Below are 23983 nucleotides of genomic sequence, written 5' to 3'. Positions count from 1 at the left end.
AAGAGGAAGTTACAATATATGAGGTCACAAAGTAAATTCATCCCAAATAATGATTCACCTTCAGTTGCTTTCAGCAATATTAGAAAAACGGTGCTCACCTTTTAAATGAAGAATTAATTTAATTTAAACTTTCCTCTTCCATGGTTTTACCAAGCATTATTAGCTGGGCAGTGTGTACATCTCAGCCAAATGAACAAGAACATTTACTTTTTATTTTTTATGTCTGATCATATCATTTTAACCACAATTGGCTGGTCAGGAGCTGCCAGTGACGGCAGTCGCCGCTTGGCCTGAAGTTCCTGGTGGTTAAATCCCTCCTTCTTTTCAAGGATCAATTACACCACAGTTTGACTTGGGAAATGAGGAATATCTGACCTTGTCTTTTATGAGAAAAAATTACGAATCCCTAAATTATGAAATACGTAATACACATATGGAAAGGTTGGTTACCTTTCTTCAGATGGCGACTTTATTTTTATTTATAATTTATTATAAATATAATTTATTTCATAATTTTGCCTCATGGTCTCTTTTTTTATTTGCTTTGCTTCCCTTTTTCCCACTCACGTTCAGAAAATGACCACATTACACTTCACTGTGCTTTATTTAATGTTTTTTTCTTTCTAACTCCTTCTGCATGTGATAAGATACAATATATGAGCCTGAACTTTCAGGAAGATAAGAAAACCACGTGGCTGACATCATAGTGATGTTTCTGCTGTTGATCCCACATTGCTGTCAGTCCCCCTATTGCCCAAGATGAATTACAGAGTATTTCCTCCTTTACAATAACTTCAGTGGCGCAGCCCATAGCTGTGTGAGAAGCAGCATCAGCCTGGATACTAAGGACCTGGAGGACATGGAGCACTTTATCCGAATATAAATCATCATTAAAAGCAAACATGGTGAGATAATTTCAGTTACTATGCTATTTCTCTTATTTTGATCAGTCATTTTACTGTTTAAACTTGAATCTTTCACATTTCTCCTCTGCTTAGTTTTGTCCGTTTCCTCCTGATCCGTAAGGTGTTCAATTTGTGTAACTTTAGTTTTGTTGTGGGTTTAACCTTAGTTTCCTTCTTTCAGGTAACTGCAACAGCACTCCTTGAAAACCAATTTTTTACACACAAAAAAGGGAAGTTGAGATTAAAAAAAGAATAGAAAGAAATGTTCATCCTGTAGCTGATGAATGGGAGCTTTCTTACACAGCTGTGCTGGTTAATGATTCACAACCTTAACAGTGTGGCCTCTCTCCTACTCAGTTATTTAACTTTCATGTGAAGAGAAGACTGTTGTCAGTCGGACTTGAATTTGACTTGTTGATTTTCCCTTTAAAAAGTGCCTTGATATGGCTTTTGTAGGGACCTTGTTCTTTGAATGAAAGGAACTGAATAGATGATAGATGTAATTTCTAATAATCCATTTACATGTTAGGAGTCTGTTAATGATTTTTTATGTAATAGCTGTTTGAATTGGAAATGTTTGTCCTCTTTTGCATAAATCCTAACATCATGATGATCCACTGAAAGCAGTCAATTATAATATATTTAAATGAATCAACAATGTTAAATGTCAGTTCTCAGTAGCATAATCTGCTGCTAAATAAACACCAGTCTCCCCTCTTCTTTTAGATGTATTTATTTAAATTCTGTTGGACACCTTTTGTATAGGTTGGTGTATTTCTGAATGCAATATGCATCAGTAATTATAATGCTAACTTCAACACTTTAAACATTTTCAAAACAATGACGAGGAACTGTGTCGTATTGTATGAGAATCTCCATTTGTATGATTGTAATTCTCATTATCTGACACACCTGCACTGCGGTGGGGCCGTTGTCTGAGCCCTTGTGTGGAGGAGACGGTGCACACTCGTACAGATGCCCACACACACTGTCTTTCTGCTGCAGGCGCTCACCGACTGACTAAGACTTAAACCTGTGTGTTTGTGCGTACACGTTTTGTGGTGTCTGCATTTTTTTTCTTCTCACATTTCCTTTGTTCTCTGTATTAAGAGAGACAGTGTCGCTTTGAATAGACAGCAGCGAGCAGAGCTTGCAGCTTATTGGTGCAGGTAACCAGAGCAGGATGCTAGCCGAGGCAGAGACGTGTGGTTGTGTGCACTTCCTGCCTGTACCTTGTTTGACTTGGTATTGTGACTCGTTTGTGTGATGCCTTTACTGTTTTGAGAGGAGAATAGTATGAATGATACATAAAAGTCACTCTTATTTCCATCACTGCTCTCTTGATACAAATCATATTTGTCCCAATTTTGAACTAAAGCAGTGATGATTTTATAGATGCCCTCTCATGGTCCATTTGTCAAGTTGTGAATGACAACACTCAACCCCAAATAAAAGTCTCTAAAAATTAGTAAAATATATTCCTAAGGGGGATTCCAGCTTTCGTTAAAGACACTTAGTAATACACCTGTATATTTTGGTTATAGTAGTTTACAATGCTCTGAATATATAATTTTTTCCTCATGTTCATGCATTGTGAATATCTTTTCAAAAACTCATAAATAAATATAAAAATAATTATTTTATGTTTAATTATGTGAATTATTAAAGAAAAATATGTAAGGTTTGAAAATCGCTAAGGCAGAAACAATTAATTTCTCAGAGGAGTTTTGAAAAAGTCAGGAATTAGTTGGCTTATATATTTGCTTTTATAAGAACAAAGACGTTTGTTTCTTGTCTTCAGCAGAAAGCTCAACGTCCATGCTGCACAGACAAGGTGAGAGGATGTTCAAGAGGGACTAAATTATTTTATGAAATGATGTCCGGTTATAAGATGTCTGGTTTGTGTGACATCATGACTTTAAGATTTACAGTTTTTACCATATCAACCCTCACGGACCCTGAGGTCCTCTGGCACCGGCCTTTTAACCATTCCCCGAACCACGACCAAAACCCACGGTGAGGCTGCATTCAGCCATTATGGCCCTTCTTTATGGAACAGCCTGCCAGAGAACCTCAGGACCGCAGAGAACGTTGATATTTTTAAAAGGAGGCTCAAGACACACCTTTTTAGCTTGGCTTTTATCTGATCTCATTTACCTAGTCTTTTCAGCTATTTATTGTATTTATTGTATTTACTTTTTTAGTTTTTTTAAATTATCTTTAAACCTTTAATCCATTTTAGTGACTTTGTATTTTATGTTATTTATTATTCATCTTAAGTTTTGTATAGATTTCTCTAAAATTTTACACTTTTTAGGCATTTTTTACTTTCTTTTAATCTTTTAGTTTTTAGCTCCAGTGTTTCCTCAGGGGGGTCGTCCACACTGGGAGGTGTGTCTGCTCCGCCCATGGGGGTGTCGTCATGGGGGTCCCTCAGGCCTGGGTAGCTGGGAGCGGGACTCCACCTTCTGTGTGGGGGCTGTCCTGGTCTGTCTGGGTTGGGGGGGTCTCTGTGGCGATGCTCTTTGTTGTCATGGTCGGTGGAGCCTCTCGGTGTGGACGGCCACCCATAGGTAGTGTTTTCCTCACCTGGATCGTTAGTGCTAAGCCATGTCACCAGTCCACTTATTGTGTGTGTGTGTGTGTGTGTGGGCGTGTGAGTGTATGCACATGTGTATGAGTGTGAGTGAGGGTGTGTGTATGCGTGGGGGGTGGGGGGTGGGGTCGTATGGGATGTTTTAAATTGTACTTTTGATTGTTATTTTATTTTGTATGTAAAGCACCATGAGTTGCATTTACACTGCATGAGTTGGTGCTATAGAAATAAATAAAGTTTAAGTTTAAGTTTAAGTTTAAGTTGCAGCAACATAGTGGCTTGGTGGTTGGGGCACGTTCTCTTCGTACTTATGTGGGTTTTGTCAGGGTGCTTCAGCTACCTCCTGCAGTCCAAAAACCTTCATGTTCACGTTAATCTCAATACAATTTTAAATCGTAGGACTGAGTGTGAGCGTGTGTGGTTTTTTCATCTCTGTGGGGTGCTGGCGACCCATCCGGGCGCCTGGTGACAGCCAGGAAAGGCTTCAGCAAACCCATATGACCCTGAATACATGGATGGATGGAAGATTCACAGTTTGACCCAACATTTACCTTAAAAAGGCAACTTAAGTATGAAGTTAAATGACATGTTTACGACGATTCTTACATACAAACATCCACAAAAATATTTTCCCTAATCATGAGGCATATAAAACAAGAATAATTTTTAAACAGAACTGTTGGCATTTAAAACTTAATTGCACTAAATTAACATTGTTTTAATTCCTCTCTGAATACAATACTATTTTAATTTATGGGGTCATATAACATTAAAGGCAAGTAATGGCTATAAACTATACAAATACAAATGTCCAAATGTCTTGGTTAATGCAGACCATGCACATAGAGAGGGCACCACCACCTTCAAAAGGCTCCACAAGCTGCAAAGTAACCCCCAATTTACAGTATTTTGGGAGAAATAAAATGAGCTTTCTTCATTTGTAATCACCTAAATATGAGCATTAACGTACTTCACAGTGAAGAACTTCAGAACTTCAGATATGCAGCATCAGTGCTGTGATCCAAAAGTGTTATCTTGTACGTTTACACATTTATAAGGCCAGAATTTCAGATTATTTAAAAAAAGCTTAACACCTTCCATGCATTTCTTTCTTCCAATTTCACAAATATGGTAGATACGTTATGCTAGATCAGCTGGCCTCAATACATTGATTTAAAACTCGATCCTGCCTTTTTCTTCAAGTATAACAAATCTTGGATTGCCTTATTTTAATAAGATATATTTTTTTAAAGGTTTGAACTTCCCGATTACACTGGAGGGCCCTTAAACGTAATAATTAAGGCAATTATCTGTGTAACAGAAATGAACATGCTTCCTTTGCTTCAGTGTTCGTCTTCCTCCACTTAGCTAAAGTCTCTGCGGACACAGAGCAGTGACTTCACTTCAGCAGCCACCACATTTAACTGAATTCCTTTAGTAGCACTGATTATAAGCAGGTCCCTCAGCAATAAGACAAAGCCAATCACAATCAAAATTACGTTTTGTGGTGTTTTCTCTTCCTCCCAGTTAAGTAGCTCATTGTGAATGTAAAAGGACTGCTGGGTCACAATGCTTAAATCTACACCTAAGAGGGTTATTCTGTCCCATAAGAGTTGCCGCTCTTTTCCAACAGAAATACTCAGTTAATCCTTTTTATTTTTACCAATCATCTGAATCTTGCAGACAAAGTGTGAAAATGTGCAGCAGCAATGTATAATATTAAGCTCCTCAAGCACAGCTTTGCATCAGTCAGATGGCAAGTGACCACATAAATGAACTCTCCAGGTGCTTTAGGTTAATGCTCAGTTTATCAAAATCGGTTATATCACTTTGAACAGAGTAGCAGTGTGAGCTGCAGCGTCACGTTTATGAAGAGACTGCACAGACAGACACAGCTGCAGCTGATTAATATGACGAATGCTCAGCTGTTTGGAATAATCAGACGATGGCATTAACGCAGTACAACAGTAAATAGCATTTTCCGAACTTTATTCCTTCTTCTTTTACCTATATTGATTAATTGCAAAACCAAAACATTTTTATTCAATATCTAAGTAAATAAACATAAAAATAAACAGTTTTAGAGTGTTTTAGTGCAGCTCGTTGGTTATATATAAATTCTTCCAACTGTTATTATCCACCTTCACTTTAACATGAGGAAGCCTGCTTTCTTCTTGTTATGGCATTCTCAGGCAAAGGTAGAGATTTTTTTGAGTTGTAAAAAAGTAGCATGATACAATATAAATCCATACATAATGTTACTGTTGCACAATAAAGTTCCCACAAATATACCACTTGGATCAAAAAGGTTACATAACGTTTATGTGTACACATGTACACAGTATCCTAACTTTCACTTAAACACAGCTGGGATAGGTTTACTGGACCCCTTTAACTGTAAACAGGAATCACCAGGTATGGATGGATGGATGGATGGATGGATGATGGATGGATGTCATGTTTTCTGCCCATCTGCATCTACTGCTGCTGTATTTTACACAACCACCAAACACTTAGCATACTCCATAAAAACTACCCAAAAAACATGTTTGAGGCACTCACTTATAAATTAAAGATAAAAATCAAAAAAATGTGCTTCATTGTTTGTGTGAAGGCATGTCAACATTCATAAAACATACAGTACAGACCAAAAGTTTGGACACACCTTCTCATTCAAACAAATGTACTGTATGCAGTACTGGAGTTGAGGGGGGATGAGGGGGAATGACACCCCCCCCCGAAATAAAAACGGTCAAAATCATCCCCCCAGTAAAACTGCCATTTCTCCTTTCCATCCCTTATGTCATTTAATCAATGAATGTGGTTTTACTGCTATTTCAACATTTAGAGTCATCACCAGAAAAATAACACCAGAAAAATAACTTATTTGACAATTTTCACCCGTTTCAAGTACATTTTCACTTTAAATGAGTAGAAAAATCTGCCAGTAGGACAAGATTTATCTTCTCATTACAAGCAAAAAAAATCTTGTTCCACTGGCAGATTTTTCTACTTATTTTAAGTGAAAATCTACTTGAAACAGGTGAAAATTGTTGTTTTTTCCAATGATGAGTCTTGTTTTAAGTGTAATGAGATTTTTTTTTACTAAAATGAGACATTTTAACTAGAAATAAGACAAATATTCTTGTTAAGATTTTGAGTTTTTGCAGTGATCCATTTTACTTATCCTGTGAAGGACAGAGTCATATTGATAAGTTCAGAAAACAGTTTTTTATTGTTGTGTCTTGATGTGTTTGATGTAAGCCCAGTGGATATTTAAAACTTACAGAAGGCTGCATTTAACTGCTGCTATGTCATTCCTGCAGTATTTCTGCAGGTGTTTTGGTCAGTGCTATTATTTGTAATATATTATATTATTTGTAATCAGCACAAATAATCTGTCCCCATATGATAAAATCCACCATCCCCCCTGATATTTTTTTACAACTCAAGTACTGACTGTATGCAACTATTAACTATTATTGTCTTTTACATTTTTATTGAAAGTCAAATAGTCATGAATTTCTGCCTGAATTCTTCTGCCTAAAGTACATAAGTGCCTAAAATTTTGTTTAATGATGGAATATTTGACATGCTATGAAGGCTGCTCAGTGTGTGATGAAGAGCATTTACTTTTACTACTACTACTACTACTATTATTGTCATTTAGCAGACGCTTTTATCCAAAGCGACTTACATCTGAGAGAACAACACAAGCAAGAAATCCCATAGGAGAGTACAGCTGGATAAGTGCTGGTCAGACTGCTGAGAGTCAGGTTGGACACAGGTGCTGCCATGCCTGTGTTAGAATTAATTTTTTTCCGCCCAACCCAACAGTCTCTTTATACAGTACAAGAAAGCTACGTTTAAAAAGACACCATCATGCGATCATCTTGTCATAAGTGCACGCAGCTTACTCAGTGCTGAGTCCTGCAAAGAGCTGATTACTAAATCACTAAACACTAGACTGTTGTCTTTGTATCATTCTTTTGCTGTACAGTAAGTCATAGATGCTAAATGAGGTCAAACTCATTGTGTTTTTTTATGAATTAACCATTAATTCAGACAAATCAAACCACTTGGTATAACTTTGTAAAATTAGTTACTAAAGCATCATGTGGTAATTATAACACTAAATATTAGTACTTGTAGTTCCTGCAGATTCTGAGTCAAAACCCTAAGCTTCTGCCATGATATCACTGTTTGGCAGATGATGTTCCTAACTTATAATCAGTTTAGACGTGCTGTCTGGAGCTGGATAGCTGAGTTGGGTAATGGGGTCTTAAATAAATAAAAGCTTGTATATGATTTTCAAAAATTGCACATAGCCATATAACAATATGGGGAATTTGAAGCCTAAACCAAGGCAGGGTTCAACCTGGTTCTACACACCCCATACAGGCCCCTACAAACATTATTCTTTGTTTATTTATCTAGTTTTTTTTTTTTTTTTTTTTTTTTTCCTTCCCCTCTTCCCTATGACTAATTTCTATCTATCATCATTTCGTAGTTATGACTGCCTGGTTCCTCCTCGACTGCTTATCAATTAATTAGCTCACAATATAACAACCACAACTAGTCACAATTATAACAATAATTAAGCACCGGACTCTGCATTGCTGCAATTTCAAACCTCATCTACACACCCCGTACAGTCCCCCCTCCCCTTTTTTTTTTCTTTTTTTTTTTCTCTTCTCTCCACTTATTTTATTTTGCATGTACCATACTCATGTACTGACAGCACTATAATGTTCAACTATTTAACTATTTATTACTATTTATCATGTTTTACAGCAAATACAACATAGCACTACAGCACTTTAGTTCACAAACCATCCATTTCCCCAGCACGGGTTTTATCGTCATTTTTATTGTGAATGCATATGCCATGTTATGTGTGTTATATTGTTGACTTTTTGTGATTATTATTATTATTGTTGTTGTTATTATGACTTTTGCTGATTACATCTGGCAGGGGGACTACCGATGTAAATCAGCCTATGGCTGCAATCTGGGTGCATCTACATTTTTTTTTTTTTTACTAAAAGAAAATGTTGCCTGATGTACACTGTCCCTACCAAAATAAATAAATTGAATTGACTGGACGGGCTGCCAGTCCACTTCAGGGCGTTGTCAACAAGTAAAAGCTAAATAAAAGTTGTATTAAATGTTATTTAAGTTATTCTAAAATCAGTGCTGTAAAATTTAAACAGTTTGTGAAGGTCCTTTTATGACACTGGCATTGTTGAAAAAACTTGATCTATAATCATAAACCTTCACATATAGTGCTATTTATTTATTCATTTATTTTTCTTACCCTTTTTGAAAGAAGCCCAGGGTGTTTGACTCCCTAAACAATATTTTATTACTAGGGGTTATATTGGCTTTGTTTTTGAATAAACAGTAAAGAAGAATGACGTCCATGACGTCGTCATGAACATAGAAGAACCAGTGGTGTCCAATGGGTATTCATAATTATCATCATCATGTTCATTTCCATCTTTGCATCCTTTAAGTTTTGATTGAATTATACTTTTTATCACTTACTACCTCCCACTTTGGTTTCCCTTATAAGAGTGTATTAATAAAATGTGTGTGCTGCAAAGAGATGCACTCATCATATCTGAGAAAATCAAGTCCAGGAAACGGAGTTGTTACACTCTCACTTTGAAAGAGAGCGTAAGGCATAGAGGAGTGTTGTGTGTTTTAGCGTGGGGGGCATGCCTTGCTCTGTGCTGCACGCCTAACTTCCTGCTTGAGAAACCAAGGTGCTGCAGTTGAGTTTGTGCTCCCGTGTTGTCTTTCAGGAGGAGAGTATTGATGTGAAGGCTCTGAGGAAGAGATTCAACAACCAGGCCAGCAACTCGGACAACAGCAGCCGAGACAGCGGCTCACCAAAATCTCCCCGGCCCGGGTTTGGGAGAGCAATCCTACCTGCGTTAGAGAACGAGCTGGCCCACAGACTGTCGCCCACAGTTCCTCCTCCTGGAGCCGTCCCGGGTCAGGTGAGGTTCCCGAGGCCTGAGGGGATGGCGGCCTCCATCCCCCCCAGGCTTCCTTCTTTCCCTCGACAGCCTCCTTTTTCTCCAGTCAGAGCGTCCATTCAGTCGGCAGACACCAGCAGGGTCAAGCAGACGGGGGAGAAGCTGCAGAACATGATGCTGAGAAACCAAAGACCTCCAGGTCCCGTTCTGGGGCTCGCCCCAGCTCCAAGTTCAGCTCAAGGTCCCGCAAAATCTCCCACCGCCACACCTCTTCCACTTCGACACCAGCCACGGCAGAAGAGCACAGGAGACGTCATCCCGCTGAGGAAGCCCCTGCCCCCTGAGGGCCCCATGCCCCTGAAACCCAGACGACCTCCAAATGTTAACCTGGAACCGTTTCTGAGGGCCAAGCAAAGACCTGCTCTCCCTGTCCGCGTGAACAGTGATGGCAAGTCTCTCTGCTTTATTTGTTCACAGTTCCCCAACACTATCCTCCACTGCGACATTCCTGCAAACGGTGGAATGGTGTATGTTTTACCTCTTATGCTTTACTAATGAAAAGTAGAAAATTGTGTTTTTATTTGAATGTTTAAAAGTTATCAACATGTGAAAAACTTGATAGGTGGAAGACAAGTTAAAACATACACAAAGACCGAGTGTTTTATATCCACGTCCTGTAACAGCGTTGACTTGAGCGAATGAGAAAAGGAGATGAATAACAAAGTTAATGATGAGAGATCTTTTTGGGACGCTGCATAACATCGAACTGTTTTATGAACATTTGTGTTGATTCTTTTCAAAATTGGGACGATGTGATATCTACGGAAGAGTATTAAGGCCAGGCAAGAGAGAAAAAAAATTGAGAGTGGAAGATTTTTTTTTACTGTGCACTTCGAGAAAAAAGTCGAAATTTCGTGAACAAAGCCGAACTTTCGCCTTTATTCACGCATATTCACGCATTTCAACTTTATTCTCGAAAATTTGACTTTTTTCTCAACATTTCAACTTTATTCTCGAAAATTTGACTTTTTTCTCAACATTTCGACTTTTTTCTGGAAATTTCACTTTTCTCAACATTTTGACTTTATTCACGAAATTTTTCACTTTTTTCTCAACATTTCGACTTTTTTCTCGAAATTTCACTTTTCTCAACATTTCGACTTTATTCACGAAATTTTTAACTTTTTTCTCGACATTTCAACTTTTCCCTCAACATTTCGATTTTATTCACGAAGTTTTGACTTTTATCTCAGCATTTTGACTTTTTTCCCGACATTTCGACTTTTTTATCGAAATTCTACTTCAATTTTAATCTTGACTTTTTGACTTTTTTCTCAACATTTCGACTTCCTCCTCTGAAATATTATTTTTATTTTTCTCCTGCCTGGTCCTAATACTCTTCTACCACTCATCAGCTTTTCATTGAACATGTAGGTATTTCTGAGCAGAGAAAACTTTGTTCCATTTAGTTTTGAAATGTTATTGGTTTTATTTGATGAATGATTCTGAACTCCTTTGAAATCTTTCTCTCTGGTTGCCACCTGTTCATCCAGGCTCAGCAGGCAGGAGGATGTCTTCACCAGGAGTTGTTGCTCCAGAGCCTCCACTACGAACCAACAAGCCCAGCACACTTCCGCTTCAGGTCGCCGATCCGTGAGTGTCTTTGACAAATATGTCATTATTCTCCCAGATTCTCATGTGTCGACCAGCCTCTCGTGGAAACACAGTTTTCACGCTTGTCGTGATGATGAAAAGTCAGAAACATTTTGGCAATGCTTGGCAAGGTTTTCCAACTTTGGTTTAAACTTTAAACAATTATTATTTTGTTCATTATAGTGGCTTGTGCTTAGGATAAAATAAGTGGAGAGAAAATTGTGAACAATATTTGAGGATAAGCTGTTTACACTTTTTTCCTTTGTCTCTTGTAAGTTTTGCATAAAATTTGGTATTTCAGTTAATCAATACAGAATTAGTGGAATATTTTATTATCCGTTTGTTGATTTCAGAGACTTGGAGGATGAACAGGACACCTATGATGATATTGGATTGGATTTTGATAAAAATGGTAAAAGAAAACTTCTTTTGCTTTTAATGCTCCTTCTCAGACGCCTTGTACCAAACTTCATTAAAACTTTAGGAGTTTCAACACAATTCAAATCTGTGATATTATGTCAAACAAATATCCATATCTTTTATAACTTTACAGAGTCCCACAGTGACAACAGTTTTCAGCACATGGACGACGTAAGAACTGAAACCTGATACCATAAATGAATCAAATTAACGCAAATGATTTGGCAGAGGTTTTCGCAACAACTTAAAAGTGCTATTAAAACATTATTTTTTCTCTTACAGGATGATGATGATGAGGTGTACGAGTTTATAGATGAGTGAGTATAAACTTGTTGCATTTAAAATTAAATCTCGGTTGCGTGTAACAGGTTTTCTTCTGGTTACCTGAATGCTGCTCTGAATGTTGCCTATTGCAGCTGTTGGTGCAACACCTGCTGCTGACAATAACCCAAAAGGTTTTCAATAGTCTGCATTTCTCATAGAGCACTTGGGTATCAACTGGAACCGTTACCGCTCTGTCGTCATCATTTAAATTTTTTGTGATCCACCTTCTGTATTTCCTGTTAAACTAGAATATTGAGACAAAATTGAGGGAGGGGCTGACTACATGTCTGCAGATCTAAAGACAACAACAAAACCCAATAACACACACAAGTACTAGAAAACAGCTCTGCTTAGATTTTACAGTATTACATAATAATGTGACCTGAAAACACTTTCCAAGGAACTTGCAGAGAGTGCAATTATTACAGAATTCATGTAAAAAGGTTGATAACGTAATTTTTCTTTCTTTTTTTTTTATTCTTGAAAGGGACCAGCTGGAGATTAACCGTTTGGCAGGTGAGATGAAAAACAGGACAGACATGAGAAGGCATGAGCTGGACAAGAATGAGCACCTGGGGCATCAGAAGAAAATGAACGAGGTGAAGAAGAGGTTTCAGGTAAAAATGAAAACAAACAAAACCAAAAATAATCTGTGAAACAGAATAAGAGCATGAAGATGTGAGTCTTAATTGACCAGATCACTCATGTTCTGTCCACTTTTAAAACATGTTGTCTCTTGTAGTTGCAAGGGGAGGTAGAGGTTCTTCACATAGCCAGAGTTCGACACGACTGGCACGGAGAAGGAAAACTGGACCTGGGGGTTCGACAGGGAGAGAGAGTGGAGATCCTCCGCGTGAAGAACAACCCTGGAGGCAAATGGCTGGCTCGCTCCCTCGGTGGAAACTGTGAGTTTTCACTTCACTTTCAATCACTTGTGAAGAGAACATCTTCAAACGTTCAGATATCTTTTCCCACCTTTTCACCAAATGAACTTTGGAGACAAGTCAGAGGTGTTTGTTTAAATAAAAGCCAGTCTCAGAGATTTTTCATCTTCTATTTTTGATTTTGTTTGGAGTTTTTTTCACCTTTTTATCATCTTTTATTTTTGAAAACCATTTTGAATGTGTTTTTAGAAAGCAATTATTTGGTGGTCCTTACTGTGCTCCTGCTTTGACTCCTACTTTAGCATAAATATGAAATATAATAGATCAGATGGTCTGCCTTTTGATGTTACATTTCTTATTTGAAAGTTGCATAAAACAGAAATCTTGTCATAGTTACTAATTGTTGTTTTATTTGTCCGGCATATCAAACTGAGAAAAAGGGACAACTTATTAGTTACCATATAGTATATCTTCTAACTTTTCAGGTATTTTACATCATTATAAAGATAAGAGATGTAAATGTGTCAGATTTTGAGCAAAATTGTTCACTTTCACCTGTAATCCTTAACAGAAAAACACAGATATTACAAATGACATAAAATGCACATTTGCCACAATCATTGTTTCAAATAGAGATACAGGACATATGCAATAAAGATTTGTCCATTGCAAGCTGCTGTTGTGTGTTAATGTGGAACGGGCTTGTAGCCAACTGCTGGTGGCCTCTGTGCACATGCTGTTTCTGTTTGGTGGATTCATTCAGATGTGGCTGTCTGGTTTGGTTAGAATAGGTGTTGCTTGTTTTTATTTGAACCGAAACCTCATTGTGCCCAGTTTAAAGAAACAATGACTTTCAGGCAAGCAACGCTCCCCCAAATAAATGTTTAAGGTTTCAAAATCCTCAGTACGCAAACTGTGCTGCTGATTTACGTGATGCAATTTCCTCCTTTGCTTGCTGTCACAACTTCTACATTTGCTAATATAAAACATGCTGTCAGTGTAAAATGTTACATCATGATAAGATGCTTTCATAAACAACATCAAGTAATGTTTTATGGGCAAACAGAAACCTTGAAAAGTAGACGATCACAGCTGCTACCTGTATGTTGACGTAAAATACTTCCTTCATTGAATTAGTTCAAACATCTGGGAACCCTCCCTGAACAAAAATGTGTATAAGTCGTGTGCTGCAGCTCAGATCTTTGCTCTCTAAAGCCGCGGTGCCTTGTGCCTTTGCCATGTTTCTTGACAGACGGCTACATCAGCAACGCATGTGTGGATGTTGATTATAACGCAATAAAATCTGATATCCACAAGATGAGAAAAACTGAGACATCAGAGCTGCCCCCACCACCTCCAGACCCCCATCACATGTTCAGAGTGGACACCAACAATAGAAACAGGTACAGTCCTGTTGCCTTTCTTCATTACTGTTAGATGTTAAAAACATGTTGATTGCACCAGTGATTTGTTTGTTTCACTATAACTTTGTGTATGGTTACATTTATTTTAGTTTCACTTCCAACTAAAGTGTTTTTTTTTCTTTCTTTTTGCTTTGCAGCATGCTTGAAGATGACGGTGAGGGGCATCACATCACGCAAACATTATTAGTAGATTAGGATTTACAACAAGTGATATATCATTAACGTGGATGCATTTGCAAGTGAAATGTGAAATTAAAAACTACTCAAGAAATTAACCACAACAGTACGGTTCAGATAAAAATTCTGAATTGAGAATGTTACTTAGGAAAAGTGTATGACTATTTTTAAGTTCAGTTTTATGAAAATGTACTTAAAGGTAAGGTCAGTGACTTCTGGAGAAACAGAGTCTTCTCTGTTTAGTGCTCCCTGAGAAAACACATTGCGGCAGGCTCGTCCAAGCCTCTCCGCCTCTCACTCACTTCATACGTTCAAGCCGTTTTTTTGCTCACAACACAAGGGGCTGTGTATAGAAGAACTTTTTTTTTTTTTTTTTTGTAGATAATCACTGAATGTGACAAAAAGAAGCTTGGCCAGCCATACTAGTTATTTTCTTTTTCATCCATCTATTAACTTTTGCTTACAAGTAAATGGGTCGCAAGAAAGGCGGAGACCTTGATGCCCAAACCACCTCAGCTTCCAAGGCTGACTATTTTCCTCCTCAATGCAGATAACTAGTCTGGTTCCTCTGGATTCAGCTTGTATTTTTAGGTGGCAGCACCAACAAAATGACTCTGGACTGCATTTTATTTGAACTGGTTAAGTACTTAAGTAACTAAGTATCTTTCTCATTACATTTCTAATCTGTTGACTATTTTATCTCTTCATGAGCTGTGGGTAGTGACTGAAAGTAAGAGATCGCAGATAAAAGCGGCAGACATTAGTTTCCTCTGCAGGGTGTCCTGGCTCTCCCCTAGAGACAGGGTGAGAAGCTCGGTAACCAGGGGGCTCAGAGTCGAGCCGCTGCTCCTCCGCATTGAGAGTAGCCAGATGAGGTGGCTTGGGCATCAGGTGAGGATGCCTCCTGGACGCCTCCCTGCTGAGACATGTCCCATTGGGAGGAGACCTCAGGGAAGACCCAGGACACACTGGAGGGACAAGTCTCTCAGCTGGCCTGAGAATGCCTTGGGAATCCCCCCAGATGAGCTGGAAGAGATGGCTAGGGAGAGAGAAGTCTGGGCTACCCTGCTGAGGCTGCAGCCTCCACGACCTGGCCTCAGATTAGTGGAGGAAGATGGATGGATGGATGGATGGATGGATGGATGGATGGATGGATGGATGGATGGATGGATGGATGGATGGATGGATGGATGGATGGATGGATGGATGGATGGATTTTATCCGTCAATCTTTTATAATTTTGTAAATCATTCTGAAAATGTTGAGAAAATTTCACATTTCAAGTGTTCAAAACAGTTTTAAAAAGCACATGGATAGACTTTAATTAACTGATCACTCATTTCTGCTTTGGTTGCATAAACCTGGCAGTTAACAACGAGACATAACAGTGCAAATACACTTGTTTAAAATGTAAATACTTACTAACACTTAAAGGAGCTTGAGGCAGGATTTATGAAAAAAAAATTAGTATACGTTTTAAGTTTTCTAGTAATAATGTCAGATGAAGCGTTCCAAACCAAAAAGAATGAGCCCTCTAGCATATCTGTCCGTTGCCTTGAACAGGCTGTGTGCTGCAAAATGCGCTGCAATTCGGTGCCCGAATTTCCCGCGCTGTCCTGCAGATGTGACGTCACATGACGCTGCATGCGCGTTCTCCCGTGCCGGCTTCGCTGTTGGCTGCAGTACCCCCGACGGTCTTCGTAGCGCTAATGAGCCTCATTTCTTATTCTTGCCTCAAGCTCCTTTAAAAAAAAGCTTCATATACATAAATAAATTATTCTGCTCCACCATATCACTCTGAGAAATAGTGGAGGATCAGAAGAACATGGTATGAGAGGCGAGTGGAGCCACCTAAAATCTGACACAGCTCTCATCTAAACTATTTATTCACAGAATCACACATCACATCAACTCTGTTTGCAATCTGAGAAATATGTTTTTTTTCCCTTTTTTTCCTCTTCTTCAAATGTTTTATTATTAATTTAAAAAATGAACTTTTTGGTGTCCAGGCTCCAGTCTAATTGCATCCAATTTATTTAGATGTATTTATTTAATGAGATGGACTAATCTCATCCATACTGTATGAATTGGGGTGTGGGGACACCTGGTTTAGGTAAACCATGTTCACTGGAATGAAATTATAGTTTAGATGGAATAACTCCTTGCAAAAGGACTTCTGTTGTGAACTGGGCTGAGTCACACTGAAGTGGGCTGTACTGTGATATATTCCTATTTTGACTTTTCTGATAAACATGTTGTCATGTTATTTATGAAAAAAACAGATCTTTTAAGTAGTTTCGGATTTACTGTTCTTTTGTTCACAGATGACTATGATGACGTACAGCCACTGCCCGAGGAGTTCCCCCCACCACCAGTTGAAATCAGGTGTCCTTTAACATCCTCTCCACTGAAAATTGCAACAGACAATATCCCTTTAATGCCTGAGATATGAAATAATAAACAGAAAATTATATTATATATATATATATATATATATATATATATATATATATATATATATATATATATATATATATACACATTTAAAGTGTCTGTTACATTGAAATTAAAACTACTACCAATTGTGTCTTTAACAGTTTTCAAATTAATATTTTTTTCTATCTCTATGAATACATTGGGTCATTTTATTTTATTTATTTGTTGTTGTTTTTTTTAGGATATTTTTTATTGTATAAAGTTACCGTATGTTTTCTTTATTAGAGGTCTCAGAAATGTATATATCAAATATGATACATGGAGCATTAAGGGGATATGAGGCCGAGACAGAAATATATCTGCAGAATTGCTGTTATATGAAGTTTTAATTAGACCTGCTAGGTGAGGAGACCACATGATGCATAAAGAATAGAGTGATAACAATTGATTTTATTCATCTGTGTGAGAGAATGCCTCGATAATAAATTCATTTAATATTTGAAGCACTTGATTAACTGCCAAACTGGGATCTTTTTTCAGCTTGGATCCCAAAGTGGAGAAGGAGTTAAAGAAAAAATTTAAGGTAAACCATTTTATTTCATTTGTTATTTCATTTGAGTTAGTAGTAGCTGAAGAGAGTATTAAATGAGGTGGTTGTTGTAGTTTATTGTATAGTTTATATTAGAATTATTTGTCCAATGGGAAACATACGCACCATTTGAAGAAAGTTGACTGCTCTTTCCCAGTATGAAGGGCCTGTCAGAGTGCTGCACAGCATGATGGTGGATCCCAACTGTATCATAAAGAAACTAGGATCCAAAGACCTCCCTGTGACTCAGGGAGAGGTTGTGGACGTCATCCAGGTCACCAACAGCAAAAAAGTCCTGTGTCGAAATAGGTTTGGAAAATGTACGTAAAAAGTCTGGACCCCTTTCAGATTGTGTTTTTTTTTCTGGTTTCTGGTGACATGATAAACATCTGATTAGCTGCTTTACAACTTTGACAGTGATCCTCTCTGTTTTATCTCTTGTTCACAGACGGTTACGTGTCAAGAGCTATTCTTCTTCCGATGTAAGTAATTCTTCCTCAATTCGTGACTGCTCCATAACAACAGTACTACATCTATATTTTTTAGAAAATTATATCTGATTTTGGAAAATTCTGATGTGTTTTTGGTGGGAGGGGTTGCACTTAATTTAAACAATTTGTTTATATTTTCAGGGAAGGAGATGTTTATGATGATGTTGACTACGGCTGTGGTGAGTTTAAATGTTCATTTTTCCTAACAAACTTCACATAAGTCGGACTAATGCAGTTTCATTTAAAATATCTGTCATGTCTTACATTCATAATAGTTTTTCAACATTCTCTTCTTTTGTCTTTGTTTCAGACATCTATGACAACGACTCTCCTCACGCAGATTATTAAATCACATCAAACTAAGCACACACACTTGCACTGTGAGAAACAAACTATAGAAAGCAAACTATAATAAACAAACTATAGAAAAAAGCAAAAAGCTTAACTTGCACTGTGAGAAACAAACTATAAAAAGCAAACTATAATAAACAAACTATAGAAAAAAGAAAAAAACTTAAGCTTTTATTGAGACTGGAAGCAAAAAGATGAATCTCGAGAGAAGACAGAGGCTCCGTCTGAATACAAACGTTTCATTTGTGTCCAGAAAGTTAGAGGTTTGTAGTCAATGTCTTGTAAAAGTTTCATATATATACATATATATATATATATATATATATACTAAGATGCTGGGAAACTTAAAACCTCAAACTATACTCATCATACAGTGATGTGAACAAGGATATACACCTTTTATTTATAAGGTTTTACGTATTAGGACATAAAAAACAGAGACACACAATGTAATGTTTCATGGACATTGATCAGTTGAGGATGCATTTAGTTACTTTTAAGACACGATAAGTACTTGACATCTTCTTTTAATGTCCTGATACAGAAAACAGAGGATTGCTGTGGAAAAGTCAGTAGAGATGGTTGCTCTCCAACTAAAAGGTTGCCATGCCAACCCATCCCTCATTACCGCAGTCGCCCTTTAATGCCACACACAAGCCTGTATTAATGAGTCCTTAAAGACGCTGCTTTTTGCTTTGGTCTTGATGCATAAAACGTCCTTTTTTACATAATTATATGTCACTAAACAAAACAAATTTCAAGAGCATTGTGATGCTTATCTCAGCCTTCACCCATTCAAAGAACATTACATTCATTTCCTGACGACATACACTGTATAACCCAAAAAACATAGTGGGACATAGGCGGAAGTTGTTTACGAATATGTGAATCAATCAAGATTGTAGTGTACAAGTGCTTTGATTGGTCAACAGGACTTCAACATTAGTAGTAAATTTACCATTTACATACATATATACTGATAGCTGATGAGAATACCAAACTATTCATTGCATTGTTCATCAAACTGCTTGTATAAAAAATGAATACACTATTACTGTTGCTTTGTGTATTTCTCAGCATTTAAAATAATTTAAATAAATGTAATGTCTTTTTTCTGATGTCTGTGTCTGTTTAAAAAAAAAATAAAACTGAAGAGAATAAGTCCATTTATACAGTAGATTTGAAATAAGTGGGTTTTTTTTGTTTTCTGCAACTATCTCGTCTGTAGCACAGCTTTTCTCATGAATGTGATGAATGGATAGAGCAGTTTCAATTTGAATTTCAGCTGTAAAAAGACAAAAATTTGTCGATATAAAGTTCACCAAGGCTGCTCGTGAACAATCAGTCATGCTGTCAAAGGCATTAGTCATGTAAACATGTTTTCTTTTGTACTAGATGTAGCTGAAAGGTTGAAGACGAACAGACTTTCTGAGTGAAAGTATTCCAGGCATGGTGTGTGGATTCTCCTGCAGGTCTTGATTACCACACAAATCCAGTTTATTGAAACTGCATGCTGTTCTACTAGTGTGTACTTATTTTGGCAAAGTTTAGTTGCCTATATAGTATCCAGTATGTAAACAATTGCAGAAATTACAGTATGTGAGAAGTACCCAAATGGTTTGCTACTTTCGTGAAAACTTCCAGTGTGAAATGCATACGAACTTCAATAATGCAAGCAATAGCTAGAATGGAGGATAGTCATAGGGATCACATGCCTATTCGCCATAGCGTTGTTGTTTCTATGACAGCATACTGTGTAAAAATGATGGCTGCTGTTCTTATGTATAGCGCATACTGTTTAATACATTGTATACAGAGTAGGTAATATTCTCCCTTAAATTTCAACATTTACCAGTCCACACTTTGAGCATATCCCTCTGCAAGTCAGCCATCTGACTAAATTGATCAAGGTGGCCTAAGGGCTTTCTCATATAGGCTTTGACTGTTATATGCACCAATAGTACAGCGTTTTCCTTAACACCTTAAAAACTCCCCCAGACTCTGCATATCGCCAATTCATCTGATGATTGCAGATTTTCCACAAATCTTATCTGTATGTTTTCTGAACTTTTGTCTGACGTCAAACTTTGAGTGTCACCAATGTATATATCGGAAATGATAAAGTTGGTCAGTGAAGACAAATGGCAATCGTTATTCCCCCATTTTTTTCTTTTCATTGTAGGTAGTAACCAGTAATGAAGTAGGTACTAAGGTATGAATGTCACCAATTACAAGTGAAACTGAGTCAAAAGTCTAATAACATACATTTCTTTAGAAAACAGTGTTTATTAAGAATGTGGACACATTTACAATATAGAGCATTTATGTCTACTTACAGCACATGTAGCTCACACTAAAGGAAGAAGTTTTAATCAAAGATGCAGGAACAAGACTTACGTCGGCCGACAAATAAAACATCAATGTCAGATATCTGTTAAATGCAGCTGCAGCAGATGTGCAGCTGGAGGAAAGAAAAGTGGGTTTCTGGGTGTTATTTTCATAACCAGTCATGGATATTAAATATGATGGGACAGTCACAACTGAAACAAAAGTGTAAAAAAAAAAAAAAAAACACTTTAATTTACATTTCTGAGCTATAAACAAAATGGGGCACAACTGCAATTAACACAGCCAAAGCAGCAGAAGAGTCCAAGAGAAATTTGTAGCATCCATCTCGAAAAGTTAATTCAGCCTCTTGTTGAATGTTCACAGAGTGCACACGTTGATCATGACCCAAAGAGCCTGTGCAGAACAAAGACATTTAACTGGTGAGAAAACTTCACAGAGTATGAGCTTATAGACAACATCCCAGTTTGGTAGAAACTTGACTAATAACGAATCAGTCTGTCCCAAATTGTTGTTTGGGAACATTATTGTCACCACTGTACCTGTAGTAATAGACCTCTGAATCAACTATAGGATCACATCAGGTTCATGTCATGCTCAGGTAGTTTGATTACTTTAAATGCTATACATATATTATGATTTTAACCTTGAGAAACAAGGAAAGAAAATGCTTCATGTTCTCCTCTAATTTGTGAAAATGCATCTTATTGAATAATATACGGTAAGTGATGTAAGTTTTAAGTAACACTTATAACACTTTTAAAACAAGATGAGTGCTGTTTTGAGTGTTGTGCATTTCCGCTTGGTCAACAAATCCTATGACAACTTCCCTGTTCTACCAACTGCAGCATTTAAACTCAAGTTCAGCAGCTTCTGCAGAAAGTTACTCACAGGAACATGCAGAACATGATGAAAATGTTCCACAGAGCGATGAAAATCCGGAAGTATCGCAGGCTGAGCAGGAACTCTCTGATGTTGTCACCTGAAAACATTGTTATGGTAGAGGACATATTCAGGTCATTAACATGTAAAGTTACACCGGATCGAGTGCTTAGGTTGGCTTTCCTCTTCTAATTGGCTTAAACACGTTAGGATTTTATGAAATTGTTAAAAGTACGAGGGTTTTTTCTATAAGATTGTACACTGATGGTTGCTCTCAGCGCAGAACCACCTCCTGTTTTAATGACCAGACTGATTAGCTGAGTTCTTCTTTAGGTGAGGACGGTGAAGAGGAACGGAGGTTTAAGATTGATGGTTCTCCTCCTGTTTTTCTCGAGGTTTTGGTTGTCGTAGGTCTTTGCTGGGTTGGTATGTCGGATTAGAGATAGACAACAGAAAATATATGGCTGAAAGTGTGACATGTTTAAGCTTTTTTCCCAGCAGTTGGCCTCCCAGATAAGGTAAACAGATAAGGGTCAACATCTGCTCCTATAACGTACAAAACACCTCCCTTTTTCAGTATAAATATGAGTGGATTGATGACCAAAGTGTGCATTTCTGTCCTACCTAGGTGGTTTGAGAAAAGTTTACCTCCAACTGGAAAACATTGTGCACAGAGGTGTTAATTAACGAAGTACAAATACTTCGTTACCTTACTTAAGTAGAAATTTTGGTTATCTATACTTCACTGGAGTAAATATTTTTCAGACGACTTTTTACTTTTACTCCTTACATTTTCACGCAATTATCTGTACTTTTTACTCTTTACATTTTAAAAACAGCCTTGTTACTCTTTTTCATTTCGGTCTTAAAAAAAAACAAACTATCCAGTTAAATTGCGCCGTCCGGATAGAGTGAATTTGGTTGTGGTTGTTGTTGTTTTTGACACCTCTGATTGTGCATGATATAATAAAAGCTTGTATCAACATTTGATTCTGTTCACTGGTTTTCTTATGGTGCAAAAGACAAACGAACACGAGGATCTTTCAAAAGATAAATTTGTCTTTTAGTGAATTCCTTTATACACACCTGTAGTTGGCTCCCTGGATTCATCTCCAAACCCCTGGGACTCTTTCCTCTTTCTGTAAACACATGGACATTTATCATCAAAATAATTGCTTTATTGACTTAATTGTTACGTGCAGGGCAGATTTCAAACGTAAAAAGTCATACTCACAGCTTAAAATTCAGCACGGCCCCCGCATTCACCAGTAAAGTCCTAAAGAGTGAGACAATAAGAATAAAAACAGTGTTTGCTGACATACTGTAACAGCTAACGCTGTAGCTGCTGAGCTACCAGGCTGGTTAGTTAACACTACACTGCTAAAAAAGCTTATCTGACACACAGCAGTCACGTCAAATGTTTTGCCAGGTAAAATTGATAATAAAATTAATACATTACCCGAATATTAACAGATCTCCGATCATTTTGTTCCAGTTTTGTTCACATCACATACACGTACACGACTCACTTCCGTGTTTGGTGACGTAATCAGGAATTAGCGGGATTCTCAATAACCCTGAATTTTGACTGCAAGGTTCAATGTGCCTACAGATGTATGAACTGCATACCAGTCAAGTCTCCCCTTTTGGCTGGTAAACTACCGTATTTTACCCCTCTTTCCCGCCGCCCTCCTGTATTACTATTTTCCCGTAAATGTCCCATTTTATAATGTAATAATTTTCAAACTGCAAACTGAATTGTCACTAGCTTCGCGAGAACTGCCACCTGCTGTTGCCTGGATGGCCGTTCTCGCGAGGTTAGAGGCGACAACAGGAGCAACAAACGAGATGGATGGATGTAACTAGAGTACTAGATAGTACTCTAGATGTAACCAGAGAGAAGACATTTCTGCCCAATAAGCAAAGACCTCGTTTAAATATATCTAAAAGTGCAAAACCAAATTTATTTTCCTAAAGAGGAGCAGTTACGCTTTGTGAAAGTTATTTCAAAGAGGCACAGAAACATGCGTCTGTGTTATCAGTCAGTGAATGCCAGAGAGCCACATGAGTGAAAATGACAAATTAAAAGAAAATGTAAATGTTTCACTTGAAGACAATCAATATGTATATAAACTGAAAATATTTAAAATAAATAAGTGTGCTTTAATGCCCTTTTGTGTTTTCATTTTAAGAATTACATAGGCCTGAATGTCCACAGCATTTCAGTGTCAACAAAGGTCGGCCGATCAGATTCTGAGCACATAATTGTAGATTGTAAGTGGTTGACAGGTAGTTATTTTGGATTTCTCCTAAAACTGTCTTAAAATGTAAGATACTGGACCTCGGTTGGGCTGGTGGGACAGCGGCGGAAAATGTATAATAATAATAATAACCACAATCATATGCTGTAACAATGCACCTTTCAATAACCTGACTACCTCATACTGCTGCACCTTTCACTTTTAAATTGCATATATGTCAATAAGAGCCATTACTGTTTGTAACTATTTAAATCTGGGTT

At 37.5% G+C, this 23983-nt stretch overlaps 2 protein-coding genes across 3 annotated transcripts; one reads left to right on the top strand and one right to left on the bottom strand.

Annotated features, from left to right (window-relative positions):
* The first annotated feature begins 803 nt into the window (after positions 1-803).
* On the top strand, positions 804-19352 carry si:ch73-40i7.2 (FYN-binding protein 1). Of its 2 annotated transcripts, XM_061738538.1 has the most exons (17): positions 811-905; positions 2710-2739; positions 9309-9933; positions 11039-11138; positions 11492-11550; positions 11692-11729; positions 11841-11875; positions 12370-12499; positions 12625-12787; positions 14019-14169; positions 14328-14344; positions 16692-16752; positions 17344-17386; positions 17550-17712; positions 17841-17874; positions 18025-18062; positions 18194-19352. In XM_061738538.1, exons 1-17 carry the CDS (start codon positions 903-905, stop codon positions 18229-18231), a joined length of 1728 nt encoding a protein of 575 aa, XP_061594522.1. In that variant the 5' UTR covers positions 811-902; the 3' UTR covers positions 18232-19352. The 2 variants fall into 2 exon arrangements, with proteins under 2 accessions (XP_061594524.1, XP_061594522.1); XM_061738540.1 differs by lacking the exon at positions 2710-2739 and having other exon boundaries at positions 804-905.
* A 1148-nt stretch (positions 19353-20500) lies between these two features.
* Positions 20501-23075, bottom strand: smim7 (small integral membrane protein 7). The gene is made up of 5 exons (XM_061738541.1): positions 22922-23075; positions 22697-22738; positions 22549-22601; positions 21472-21562; positions 20501-20976 (listed from the first exon to the last, which is right to left on the bottom strand). The coding sequence occupies exons 1-5, from the start codon at positions 22945-22947 to the stop codon at positions 20961-20963; spliced, it is 228 nt and encodes a 75-aa protein (XP_061594525.1). The 5' UTR covers positions 22948-23075; the 3' UTR covers positions 20501-20960.
* Positions 23076-23983: the final 908 nt, after the last annotated feature.

This window comes from Cololabis saira, chromosome 13 (assembly GCF_033807715.1).
Source record: "Cololabis saira isolate AMF1-May2022 chromosome 13, fColSai1.1, whole genome shotgun sequence".
Lineage (NCBI taxonomy): Eukaryota > Metazoa > Chordata > Actinopteri > Beloniformes > Belonidae > Cololabis > Cololabis saira.
The sequence above is the reverse complement of the archived record's forward strand: the minus strand, read 5'-3'. Positions and strand labels throughout refer to the sequence as shown.